Here is a 14496-nt window from a genome sequence, read left to right on the forward strand (position 1 = left end):
TCCAAGGCAGCCTGAGTCTGCAAGACAGAGTACGGGAGAGGGGAGAGCTGCAGAGAAGCCCAGATACCTGGAGCGGGTCGAGGACTCAGAGGAGAGCCTATAAATGAGGCCAGGCAAGAACCACATGAAAGGATTAGAGGGACCAGTGCTCAGCACTCACACAGGTGTCTATTTCCATCAGCCAGACTGGAACACTCATAATCCCTGGGGCATGGGAAAATCATTCCTTAGGACGGGGAAATAGTTTGTCCTAGACGGAGCACTGTTCCAGACCTGCCTAACAAATTACAAAAGCAAGACCCACAAGGATCAAACTATTTCCAAGTAACTTAACTGCATCCCAAAACAAAGCTAAAGAATATTTATAAGAATACATATCCAGTACCCAACGAGGTAAAATTCACAATGTTTATCCAATCAAAGATTATCAGGCATGCAAGGATGACTCCTCTGGGGATTTGTATCTAGAAGTTATAAAGAACCGTCGAAACTCAAAAATAAGAAAAGCAACACAGCTTTAAAAAATTGGCAAGAGATCTGAACAGACACTTCACCAAAGATATGTGGATGACAAATACACATGTGAAAAGACGCTCAACATAAGAAGTCTTAAAAATGCAAAATAAAACCAGGAGATACCACTTCACACCTATTAAAATGGTAAAAATGTTAAAAATGGACCACACCAAGTGATGACAAGAATGAGAAAGAAGTGGAGCCCTCACAGGCTGCTGGTGGGCGTGTTAAATGGTACAGCCACTTCGGAAAACAGTTTGGTGGTTTCTTCAACTGTTAAACATACACCTACCATACGGCTCTGTCATTCCACTCCTAGATATTTACCTAAGAGAAATAAGAGCATATGTCCACATAAAGACTTGCACACAAATGTTCGTAACAGCTTTATTTGGAACAGCTGAAAGCTGGAAACAACCCAAATGTCCATTTAATGAACTACTACTCAGATATGGGAAAAAAAACACCCCCAAACCTCGATACAGGCTACATCAACGTATCTCAAAATAATTATACTGAATGAAATAAGCCTGACAAAGAAGAGTACATGTCATACGATTCAATTTATATTAAATTCTAGGAAATGCAAACTAACGTACGGTGACGGAGCAGACGGAGGCTTGCCTGGGGAATGGGGGTGGGTGGCATGCAGAGGCGGGGGTGGGAGAGGGGTGACAAAGGGGCAGGAGGACACTTGGAGATGGTGGGTAAGTACAGCATCTCAGCTGCAGTACTGGCTTCATTCGGTGTACGTATCTGTCAACACTTATCACACTATCTGCTTAAGATGTTTGCGGCTTACTGTATGTCCTGCGTGTCTCTGTAAAGCTAATCAGAATATTTTAGGGCTCTACCTTCTCGAGATTCTGGCAGAACTATTATTCTCATCTCCAAATATTAATTACACTTTGCTTTAAGAAAAACTTTAGAACTTTATTTTTAAAGGTGCAACAAGAAAACCGACTGGTGTCAACATTAGCTCACTGACAAACAATGTTGTATACACTAAGGAAAAGTACAAAGTGAAAATGAAGAATCCTCATTCGGTCAACAAAACCAAATCTGACGTAATTCTCAATAACGAATGAGACCACTCAGAGTCAGTTCTTGGGTGTCTGCCGGCTGTCTCTCTTCAGCACGCTGTCCAGCAGCAGAGCCCTTGGGCTCAGAAATCTGAACCAAAGTCTCCAGTTGTTCTCCGAGCTCCTGGATTAGAGGCTCAGATGCCCCAGGAGCCCGGGGAGAGGCGAGCGGCTGTCCCTGACCATCATCAGACCCTGGGAGGACCACGCTTCTGCACATCCCACCATGGTCAGGAAACAGGGCCGTGCTGCTTTCCTCAACAAAGGGACCGAGCAGGGAAGGCCCTGCCTCACATTCACCACCTCTGGGCTCCTCGCGTTCCGAGTCTGAGTCCTCGGTCTCAGACGACGTGCTGCTCTCTGATTCCTCCGAATCACTTGTCTCAGAGCTAGAGGAAGGTGTCTGCTGCCCGGAAATGCATCGGGCTCCTGCTTTCGATGCAGCTTCTTCCTCCTGGACCAAGAGTGCCGCTGCTTCCAGTTCCTGCAGTTCCAACCCCAGCTGGGCCTTGGTCAGGGATGCTTTCTTTAAGGCTGCCGCGAGAGCTGCCAACTTTCTGGACCTTGAAGACCATTTTAAGAAGAAATGTTAGGACTATTCATTAATTGGTCTGGGGGTAACAGGGTCCACAGCTTAAAGAGATAACAAAATAAAGCTGGATCCATACTTCATATGGCACACAGGATGAATCCCCAAACAGATCAATGATATGAATGGAAAAAAGGAACCAAGTATTACAAGGAAACGCAGGAGACTTCCCTCATGAGCCTAGAATGAGGAAGGCCTTTCTAACTAGGACTCAAAATTCAGAAGCCACAAAAGAAAGGCAAAGATTGATAAATTCAACTAATAAAAATCAACAAGTTCTGTAGGGCAAAAAGAAAAAAAAGTTACAAGAGAAGTCAAAAGGCTAATGCAAAATTGAGAAAAATATTTACAATTCATATCACAAAACAAGGCCTAGTTCCCCTAACAGAGTTCTTAAAAATGCAAGTAATAATCCATCCGGAAAATGGGCAAAAGACACAAGCAGACAGTTCTCATACAAAGAAATACAAATGGCTCTTAAATATATGAAAAGATGTTCAACAACTTCAGTCAAATAAGAGAAATACAAATTGAAGTCGTGCTGAGATATATTTTTCATTTATCAGATTGGCAAAAATCCAAACATTTGCTAACACTGCCAGCAAGGCCGTGGAGGAAAGGCGCTTTCATACACTGCTGGTGAGAGAGTTAACAGCTACAGTCCCGATGAAGGAGAACCTGGCAATACCTTTCAAAACTGAAAACGTGACATACCCTTGACCCAAGCAAACCCGCATCTGGAAATGAAACACGTAGGCTACACGACACAGGCCCAAGGTACTATTTACTGCGGCATTGTTTCTAATACTCCAAAATAAGAAACACCCAAATGTCCATCAACGTGGCATACGGCTATGGCATATCCACACGAAGGAAAAGTCTACAGCTATGTAACGGATGAGGCTCTCCAGCGGCTAACCCAGATATATTGTTTAACAACAAAAGGCCTGCCATATGTATATGCTGCCTTCTATGTTAAACACACACAACAAAGGAAAGAAATAAAAACATATTTTATTTGCTTGTACACTTATCCATGAACTCTGGAGAGCTACAGAAAACACTAATATTTATGTGGAGGGGGGCACTGCAGGAGCTGGAAAGATGGAAGATGATGGTGAGAGGGAGACTTGTCACCGCATATTGGTTTCTATTTTTAAATTTTTCATTACAGTATAGTTGATTTACAATGCTGTGTTAGTTTCTGCTGTACAGCACAGTGAATCAGTTATACATATATATATATCCACTCTTTTTTAGATTCTTTTCCCACATAGATCGTTAGAGAGTACTGAATAGAGTTCCCTGTGCTACACAGTAGGTTCTTATTAGTTATCTATTTTATATATGGTAGTGTGTATATGTCAATCCCAATCTCCCAATTTATCCCTACCCTCCTTCCCCCTTGTTAACCATAACTTTGTTTTCTACATCTGTGACTCTATTTCTGTTTTGTAAGTAAGTTCATTTGTACCCTTTTTTCAGATTCCACATATAAGCAATATCACACAATATAAAAATATGGAACACTTCACAAATTTGCATGTCATCCTTGCACAGGGGCCATTATAATCTTCTCTGCATTGTTCCAATTTTAGTATCTGTGCTGCTGAACCAAGCACTATCGTTCATTTTTAAACCTATGTGAATGGAATACCTATTCAAATTTTTTAACTAAAAAAGAAAAAAAAAGCAGCATCAGAGAGCGACATGGAGTGCTTTTTATTTTTAGCAGAAAACCATCTCATGCTATTTCAGAGGATATTTTTGCTCCATTTATAACATTACATTATACTGATCAGATAAACATTTTCATTAACCTGGATTCATTTTAGTAGTTTTGTTTCTGAAGCAACATGTAAAGCATACTGCAGTTCTCCAAAAACGATATCTTTGCTGTTCCACAGAGGAAAATCTGGTGTGACAAGTGAAAAAAAGTGGCAGTGAGTGGCTTGAGACAAACTGGATGAGGTGAGTTCACAGGATAAATTCATTCATCAAAGCGAAGTCCATCCCATCATACTGGGGAAATGAGGCTTCATTTCAATAGAGCTAAAGTGATAGATGGGGACTTGGGGACTTTCATCTAAGTGCCTGGATGTACCTGAGACCTCTTTGTCTCAAAATACTTAACGTAACAACGAGCTTCCGTGCCTCGCCCCCGGCCCTCCACAAGTGTAATCAGGACCTGAAGCTTCCACTGCAGTCAGTGTCCAAGGGACGGTAGGACAAGGACAATGGTCGTTATGGATGCACAACTTTCTCTTAAATGAGGAAAACCCTATGTATCGGTGCTGGGATTGCCAGAGTTTAGAAAAGGAAAGATGGTCCGGGGTAGAGAGGAAAACCGGGATGAGATCCACTAGAGTGGCTCAATGATTCCCAAAGGGCTGTAACTCTGAATGAACTCTGGTGGGTTTGAGACATCTTTAAAAACACAGTTATGAAATAAGATGATTGCAGTATAATCTACATCCATGTCCAAGATAGCTGTAGATGATGTCCACCATATATTTTGAAACCTTGGCTACCAGTGGCCACGGATCTGGTCAGAGCCAGTGGACCAGTTTAAAACCTCCTTACTGCAAGACCCTGCCAGCCTAAGGACTAGCTCACTGCCATCTTTCTCACTGAAAAAGGTCCTCTCTGGGTAATGACACACAGCTTTAAGAGATAAAGATCCATGAACTTGGGAAAGAAGACAATGCCTCGCGTTAAATTATCATATGCAAAACAAAAATCCGAAATAAAAGCCTTCACACTTCACTAAGCACACACCTCACATGTTTAAGAGCCACGATAAGCACTTTCGACAATACATGAAGGACAGCGCTCCACAAACGTCTCATTGCGCTGGCTCCTAACGACAACCCTATGAATCAGCTTCATTTTTATCCCCATGTGACACATGGTGAAACAGAGAGGTTAAGAGACCAGCTGAAGTTCACCCCGCTGATGAGGGGCAGTCAGGACGGGAAGCCCAGGCAAAGGAGCAAGTTCTGACTTGCCTAAGGCCCAGAATTCTCCAGAGAAACTATGACTGGTCCCTTTAGCTCAGCAATCTTAAATGGAGTATACATCTAAGCTTTACCTACAGAGGTTGTAGAATCCCAGGGGAAAAAATGTGAATTATTTTTGTGGATATTCATGAATACAGTAGATATACCTACTCAAGTTAAAACTATTTATATCTTTGCTATTGTCTACTATAAAAATATTACATCTGTCACTTATAACCGCATAAATTTGGAATTTCAAAGCTCCCTACCCGTCATCTTGGCTCTTTTCAGAAAGCATCCCTCACAACGCTGGGACTAAAAAGTGCCAACTCTAACAGGCAGGAAAGTGGCATGGATGAGGCACAGGACCCAAACAGAAACTCGTGCCTCTTACCAGCTGAGATGACTTTTTATTCTTCAGAGAAAAGTTTGTTTCTCACTTTTAGCACTGTATTATGTTTAAAATGACCCATTTATATAATGTGTGTAAAAAATGGATTATATGTTTCTTTTTTTTATTCCTTGCCACCCTGATTCACCTCTCTCTCTTTTTTAAAATAAATTTATTTATTTATTTTATTTTTGGCTGCGTTGGGTCTTTGCTGCTGTGCGCAGGCTTTCTCTAGTTGCGGCGAGTGGGGTCTACTCTTGGCTGCGGTGCACGGGCTTCTCTTTGTGGTGGTTTCTGTTGTTGCGGAGCACGGGCTCTAGGCACCCGGGTTTCAGTAGTTGTGGCGCACGGGCTTAGTTGCTCCGCGGCATGTGGGATCTTCCCAGACCAGGGCTCGAACCCATATCCCCTGCATCGGTAGGCGGATTCTTAACCACTGTGCCACCAGGGAAGTCCCTCTGTTTCTTATTATCCCACTTCTACTACCTCAAGCTGTCTAGTTTCCCAAGTTGATATTAAACTTCTGATAGAAACTTTACAGAAGAAGCATTTTGACCTCTCTTCTTAAAGAATGCTAGGATAAAAAACTAATTAAAATGTTCAAAATATCATTGGTGTAGAATATGACCCAACAGCCTGAGGAATGAAAGTTGGGTTTGTTTCTATTCAATTATTTTACACAGATAACTTAGCAGTCACTGTTCACAGCAAAGGAAATTATTCCTTTGGAGAAAAAAATTAAGCCATGAAAGAGTAGCCTCTTTATTCTTTCAAACACTGGCACAATTGGAGTTGGTTCTAACTCTGCCACTCCTTGTCAGTTCTAGAATCTAACTCTGTAATGGCCTTTCCATTTCAGAAAACACCTCATTTAACGCAGTTAGTGGTTTTTCACTGTCACACTCAAAACAGACCAGGCTAGGTCATGTCAAAAAGCCTTGTCAAATGACATTATTAGTTAGCTAGAATGCTTACAAAAACCAGGTACATGTGGATATACTCAATGAACAGATACGCTGAGTTACTAGCTATACTTATAGTATATATTTTATATCTAAGTGAAGAACTCCTACCTGTTAAGATGTATTAATTACAGAGTGAAGAGATTCAGCATTTAAAAGACACATGATAGATCGTACTAATATCATATTTTTATAGAATTATACTCAACACAGGTTTTTCTTAGAAAATTTCTGGAAATGTAATCCTGCCGTGTAGCTTTAAAAAAAACCAAAACTCTGCCATTCTGTTTATAGATGTGAAATAATATCCTATCTGGAGGAATTTTTTTTAAATTAAAGACTGCCTTCTGACAAGTTACAGTAAATCCAACTGCCATGAAAGAGTAACAGTAACAGCTGAGGGTATATGCCTTTACTGTGGCTAAGCTGATATAAAATTTCCTCAACTATTTTATGTTTGGCAACTGAATTTAGGGGGAAAAAAAAATAAAGGGAACCGTAGCCTTATGAAACAGCCAAAACAAAGTGCAAAAGGAGCCCTGAAATGCAGGAAAAAGAAAACGGGGTATAAATAGAAAGCATACATCCTGTTTCTTGCTGTAGAGTTTTGTCTCAAACTATCAATCAACTTTTCACCACTTCCTGCAATAGTAGGCCTACTATAAATCTTGTAGTAACTGGCTAGGTTTCATTTCCTCTGCCAAAACCTGCTAACCTGCCAGGCATGACGTACTGATACTAGAGCCAGCAACTGATAATGCAGGACAGGACTCCAGTGAGGCCGCTCCAGAGACATTTCATACTGGATGATGATGGAATACGCTGACTTGGCCTTTTAATTTCAAAGCACAGACACACACACCAACACACACTCGGGTTCTTTCTGGGAACAAACAGTGTATCAACTTTCTTTTTAAAAGGCAATGATGATAATGACATATGATCATCATTCTTCTCTACTGAAAAGAACCAGTTCCAAACTTCAAACTCCCCTGCCCAAAATACATTTATGCAACCTGATCTAAATAAAAGGTAATGCATTAGCTTTAGGTAGAAGTTGCTAGTGAAACTCTACTCTGAAAAGTGCCATGAAAGACAAAAAGCAATTGATGCACAGATGAACACAGAACTGCCTGCCCTTACTCTCTAAGAGTAAAAAACATTTCCATCTCAGTCATTAACAGAACCAACTGATCTCTTTGAACAAGAAATTGCTGATTCTGTATGTCATCTGACATACAGAAAATACTGCAAGATAAGAGTCATTCATGGAGGCAACCTAAGTGTCCATCGATAGATGAATGGATAAAGATGTGGCACATATATACAATGGAATGTTACTCAACCAAAAAAAGAAACAAAATTGAGTTATTTGTAGTGAGGTGGATGGACCTAGAGTCTGTCATAAAGAGTGAGGTAAGTCAGAAAGAAAATACCGTATGCTAACACATATATATGGAATCTAAAAAAAAAAAAAGGTTCTGAACCTATGGGTAGGACAGCAATAAAGACGCAGACGTAGAGAATGGACTTGAGGACACAGGGAGGGGGAAGGGTAAGCTGGGACAAAGTGTGAGAGTAGCATGGACATACAGGACATATATACACTACCAAATGTAAAATAGATAGCTAGTGGGAAGCAGCTGCATAGTACAGGGAGATCAGCTAGGTGCTTTGTGACCACCTAGAGGGGTGGGATTGAGAGGGTGGGAGGGAGACACAAGAGGGAGGAGATATGGGGACATATGTATATGTACAGCTGATTCACTTTGTTGTAAAGCAGAAACTAACACACCATTGTAAAGCAATTATACTCCAATAAAGATGTTTAAAAAAAAAAAGAGTCATTTATGCCATTTTGAGTTTGGGCCAATGAAATAATTTTTCATCCTATTTTCAACTTGACTTAATCCCATTCTTTGGGGCTGGATTATGAAAAACTACACCTGGTCCATGGATCATTAGAATAATTTTCTGAAAACTCCCTGTATTTGTTTCCAGTGACTGTCATAACAAACTACCACAAACTGGGTGGCTTCAAACAGCAGAAATTTAACCTCTTACAGCTCTAGAGGCTAGAAGTCCAAAATCAAGGTATCAGCAGGGCTGCTTCCTTCTGAGGGCTCAGAGGGGAGAATCTGTTCCACGCCCTTCTCTTAGCTTCAGGTGTTGCCAGGAATCCGTGGCTTATAGACACATCACTCTTAAACTCTGCCTCTGTCACCACCTGCCATTCTCTCTGTGTGTCTGTCTGTCTTTCTTCGCATGGCTGTCTTCCCTCTGGATGTGTCTCTGTGTCTCTTCTCCTCGTAAGAATACCAGTCATATTGGATTAAGGGTCCATCCTACACCAATATGACCCCATCTTAACAATAATTTATATCTACGACAACCCTATTTCCTGATGAAGTCACGTTCTAGGGTTCTGAGAAGGATATGAACTGGGGGGGAACTATCCAACCCAGTACAGCCTGTCTTCTAGCCCCCCCCCCCCCACAATTCATGGCTATCCCACATGCAATATACATTCACCCATCTCAACATCCCCAAGGTCTCAATCCATTCCAACATCAATTCTAGGTCCAAAGTCTCATCTCAATCTCATCTCAATCAGGTTTAGGTGAGACTCCGGGTATGCTCCATCCTGGGGTAAATTCCTCTCTGTCCACAGACCTGTGAAACTAAAAAACAAATTATCTGTTGCAAAATACAACGGTTGGACAGGTGTAGAAAAGACATTCTCATTGCAGAAGGGAGAAAATGGAAAGGATAAAGGAGTTACCATTGCAAAGCAAGTTCACAACGCACAGGTCAAATTCCATTAGTTTTTTTTTTTTTTTTAAACATCTTTATTGGAGTATAATTACTTTACATTGTTGTGTTAGTTGCTGCTATACAACAAAGTGAATCAACTATACATATACACATATCCCCATATCTCCTCCCTCTTGCATCTCCCTCCCTCCCACCCTCCCTGTCCTACCCCTCTAGGTGGTCACAAAGCACCGAGCTGATCTCCCTGTGCTATGCGGCTGCTTCCCACTAGCTATCTATTTTACATTTGGTAGTGCATATATGTCCATGCCACTCTCTCACTTCGTCCCAGCTTCCCCTTCCCCCTCCCCGTGTCCTCAAGTCCATTTGCTACGCACAAGAGCAGACTTCTAACCCCGATCCAGGCCCCTGTCAAGACCAGCTGGTCAGCAGCTCAGCACACACACCACAACCTGCTGGGTACAACCACCTCTCACATGTAGGCAATGGACGTAAAAGTCTGCTCAGGCTTGGACTTTCAAGAACTGCCTTAGGAAGCCTTGGATTTGAAAGCCAGACTGGACAACAGTGCTGACAAGCGTTCATCTACAGAAAATCAAAATTGGGGAAGGCCAATTTTCTTAATGCTTGCTTATGTTCTCTCAAAAACTACTTTAGTTCAACTACAGTGAAAAGCATTTGTCTATCGGAACATCCTTAAGTGACAGTCCCTAGCCTATCCAAGGAGAATTTAAAAATAGTTTTAATAAAGGTAATTGATATCAATGACGCATATTTAGTTTCTCTCCTTAATAAAACCTTGCTACTTAAAGTGGAGTCCCTGGACCAGCAGCAGCAGTATCATCTCAGAACTTGTGAGAACTGCAATATCCCAGGGCCTATCCCAGACTCCTGAATCAGAATCTGCAATTTTAACAAGCTCCCAGGGGACCTGTATGCTCAGTGAAGTCTGAGAAGCACTGCTTCACACAGCCGTGACCGTGTCGGAATGATGATTATGACCACCTTACGCTTTACAGCTCTCAGCATCGCTGACTCAATCTGACCAAACAGCTGGCAGGGTGGGACTGGCATGAGGCTCTCCCCGGCTCCTGGGTCAGCTCTGAAGCTTCAGCCTGCAGCCACTTAGCCACCTTGGCTCCAGGTCAAGGTGCGAGGAGCCCTTCTCTAATGGCCCTTTGGCTCAAGAGTTCTCTCCACAGCCTTTCTTCTGGGCCCGCTTGATCCTGAGGCTCGTTCTCAGAAACAACTCATCTCCCAGCACCGATTCTACAAAGCTGGGATCAGCTGCTTTCTTGCACAAAATCTTCAACCTCTGCAGAGATCTCTCCCAAGGCCAGGCTCCAGAAGTCTGCTCCTCCCCGACTCCCTCTCCAGCCCGGTTAGACCCCACCCCGTGCCTGCCCTAGCCCAGCCCTGCCCTCCACCCATTGCTTCCTTACCTCCAGTATGGGCCTCTCCTATAAGTAACCTCTACCTCCAGGTCTCACTGAAACAACAAGGCAGACACATTTCTCATTCATTCATTCAATATCTACCGAAAGTACTATGTGCCCAAGCACTGGGCAAAACAGATAAAGACCCTCATGCTCATGGAGCTTAGACTCTTGTTTAGGAAAAGATAGACAACGAACAGAAACTAAGTAAATAGAGTGTGCTAGATGGTATAACTGCTATGGAAAAAACAGAGCTGAAAAGTGGCCCAGGAGTGCTAAGGACAGAGGGGATTCAATTTTTTACGTGTTTAGAGAAGACCTCACTGAAAGGTGACATAAGGGACCAAATACATTGAATAGCCTAAAGTGTGAGACCTGGCTTTATTCTTGCTTTTTACTTAGTCCATTTCTTCCTGGCTTGAACCTCCAGTCCATTCATTGAACTTGGTACAATACTCACAGCCAACCCCTGCTCCCAGCCTAAAAGCCATGTGGATGTCAATTCCCACGTAGCTGTCTCTAATCTCCAGATCGTGTATCCATGCCTAGAAAACTGCTTCTACCTTCCACTCACCTGAGCCTGATACCCAATCTGTGCTGTGTCCCACGTTCAAGGAAAATAACAACGGGCTATCTTATTTCTAAAAAGGAAGACCCAGAGGTTTAGTAAAAGAGGAGAAAAATTCTGGCCAAGGCAGAATTTTATAGGATTTCATACTATAAATATAAGCTAGATAAAATTACTTAAGGGCTCAAGAACGTATCTTTCTACAGCTAACTTTTCTCTGCTAAGAAACTGTGAAAGATGCCATAGGAAGGCCTCATGCTCAGCCACCAGGGAAACAAGGGCAAAGATTACAGCAGATCCACGCCCCTGGTATGGGTGGGGGATGGGGCGTTAAAGGCACAATTGATTCTCCTTTAAGGACTGAGCAAGCCACTCTGTTGAAGTCTACACAAACGCAGGATGGAGGGAACCTGATAGGTAACTGAGCCCGGGGTTGCCTGGCGGAGCTTTACGTAATGCTGGAAATGTTGTAGATCTGTGCTATCCAACATGGTAGCCACGAGACACATGTGGCAACGGAGCACCTGAAATGTCCAGCGTGACTGAGGAACTGAATCCTGAATCTTATTTGAGTTTAATTAATCTACACTAAAATAGCCTCACGTGGCTATGAATACAAAATTTGAACAACAAGATCAAATCGAAAGGTCTAATCTTCTGTGACAAAGATGAGACCTAGACAAAGCTAAGAGCACAGGGCTACCACAGCCTGGAGCACTAATATTCCACACAGGCACCAGACTGGAGGGTTTTGAACTGCTTTCATGTGCGTGAGCCTGTGTGATCCTTTCCTCAGTCACATGGGCTAAGCAGGTATGAATGACTCTCTACACTTCACCCGTGCTCACAGGCCAACATGTGCCTGACGCCAGAGGGTCAATCCGGGGGATGGCCAGGGCTTCTGACAGGCAACCTGCTGTGTGCCAGCTCCCACTGAAGCAGTGACACCATCTGGGTACTCAGAGGGCTTATTACCTATGTGAAACAAGATGCTGGAAGACCACACTAGCCAGGAGAATCACTGAAGAATCTTTCCTATGTTGGGGGATCCAACCCTTGGCAAAACATTTATGCAAATTAAGCCTTCTAGGATACTTGTATCAGGATGGGAACTAAAATTTATTCTCTATTTTAAGGTAGTGACCATGACTCTCAAAAATTAGTTTGTTGGACATCGCTTATGAATTCTGTGTTCACTTTAGCATCAAGACATACAGGCGAAAACTCTGCTATAATGAAAACTGAAGAGTTGCCAAGATGTCCAATCAGACCCAAATTACTATCTACGAAAATTACTGATTACTAAAAATAAGAATGAAAAAGTGGCTCCAAAATATCATTTGACTAAATACAGGAATACACAGTACAACTGAAACCCCCAGTTAGATGGCTGTGAGTACCAAACCTGCTGGCTGAACAGCATTTCGTGTTCTTACAAGAACTGGATGCAAAAGCCTAATTATGGTTAGATTCAAACGATGTGATCAAAAAGCTTCCCACGTGGGCTGAGAGACGTAAGGGCTTTTCTCCTTTCGTTCCTCGTGGGGGCATCCGGGTAAGTTTTTTCTTGGAGCCACCTCACTCCAAAGGGATGAATCCAGCCCCACCAGGAACACTTGACAAAAAAGCAGGGACGGCTGTCGGCGGGGAGCGCGGGGCTGGGCTTTGATCGCAGCTGCGGCTCCCACCTGTTTAAAAAGGCAGCCATAGCGATGCGGCACTTCCTCCCCTTGCTCACAAACACAAGAAATCAGCAGAGATAAGCTGACGTGGAAAACATTACACAAATCGCTGACCCTGCTGCAGGCGGAGAAGAGCTGCCTCTGCTCGGCTTTGATTTTTCTGGAGCCAAGCCCGGGGGGAGAGGCGGGTGGACTTTCTTCTTTTCCGGGGCTCCCATGGCAAGGTAAGTGCAGACGGAGCCCAGAGGAACACCACGTGCAGAAGAAAGGGAAAGAAAGAAATAAACAGAACAAGAATCCGGGCTAAACTGAGCCGTGGCGGACAGCGGCCATCCGCGGCCAGGAGGAAAGATCACATCCCTAGTGAAAAGCAACTAGGCTTTTACAGGATTTGTGAAATCGCACAGAGCCGGGAGCTCTGGCTGTGCTCTCGGCCGTGCTGCCGTTCCTGCTGAATGAAGCCAGTAAGTATGTACCTTAGGTCTTCCTGATGCATGTTCCACTCCTATTGTTTAGTGTGTGTCCAAAGAAGAGAACAAGAGCGTACCTCCCCGTGTCCGGGAATGGGGCTGGAAACAGAGCAAAGCACAACCAGCAGTTTTCTCCTTGACACACACGCAGACCAGTCTTGACTTCGTAAGTGGCCTATTTGCTGCTTAAGGGTCATCCACAGTTTGCCTGTTTAAAAACAGGGCTTAAAATGAGCCACCCGGTTGACTGCTGTGCACCTCATCCGTCTGTGTTCAGCTTTGGAAACTGAGCCCACGGTAACGTGGTCACTGCCGCCACCCACGTGCCACACGGAGGGCCCGAGATCTGCAGGGCATTTTTCTAGCCCGAGCAGCGCAGCAGTGCCCAAGCAAAGCCTGGATCCTGCTCTCATGGAGCCAGCAGTTTGAAAAGAAGGAAGGACAGGGTCCTCTGAGCCAGTCTCTGAGCCCGTATCCAAGGGGCCAAGGTCACAAACTCTGCTGCCCTCACCAGTCAGGCAGATGGAGTCGCATGGAAGGGGCAGGAGTCTGTGCAGAATGGAGCACCCTTGGCCCGTACAGGGGAGACAGCTGGCCTCAGCTCTGGCCAGTTGTCACCAAGTGGGGACGTGGGCTCAGCAACTGCCAGAACTTCTCCGTTAGTTCCAGAGCAGCTGTAAATCCAGACTTCGACATAAAATCTTCCAATTTTTAAGTGCTGACAACCAATTCGAAGTTTTAGAAAACTCACTGAGAACCAACAGTGACCCAAGGGCCACCAGCTTGCAACTCTTACATGCCGCAGACTTAACTGCATCTCCCCAACGCGCTAACATATTCTATATACCCCAGCACATTCCTGCTCCACCAGTGCGACCAGTTCACCACTGCTCTCACTCCCAGCACAACTGTTTTAACTTCGCAGATTTGCCTCAAGTTGTGTCCCTGCCTTGCACACCTCCCTCCTTTCTCTCTGTGCCTGGTCAGACCCCACCCATCTTTAGTTCCCAGGTCAAGCCCCGTACT

At 43.8% G+C, this 14496-nt stretch overlaps 1 protein-coding gene and 1 non-coding gene across 2 annotated transcripts in view; both read right to left on the reverse strand.

Moving 5' to 3' along the window:
* Positions 1-889: 889 nt before the first annotated feature.
* Positions 890-14496, reverse strand: part of SHQ1 (SHQ1, H/ACA ribonucleoprotein assembly factor) — an 88620-nt gene continuing 75013 nt past the window's right edge. The window contains 2 exon segments of the mRNA XM_060111070.1: positions 890-1656; positions 1658-2161. Coding sequence (XP_059967053.1) covers positions 1617-1656; positions 1658-2161 — 544 coding nt within the window. The 3' untranslated portion in view covers positions 890-1616.
* On the reverse strand, positions 3703-3809 carry LOC132498106 (U6 spliceosomal RNA). Its single transcript, XR_009533718.1, has one exon. It is a non-coding gene; the product is annotated as a U6 spliceosomal RNA (small nuclear RNA).

This window comes from Mesoplodon densirostris, chromosome 10 (genome assembly GCF_025265405.1).
Source record: "Mesoplodon densirostris isolate mMesDen1 chromosome 10, mMesDen1 primary haplotype, whole genome shotgun sequence".
Taxonomy (NCBI): domain Eukaryota; kingdom Metazoa; phylum Chordata; class Mammalia; order Artiodactyla; family Ziphiidae; genus Mesoplodon; species Mesoplodon densirostris.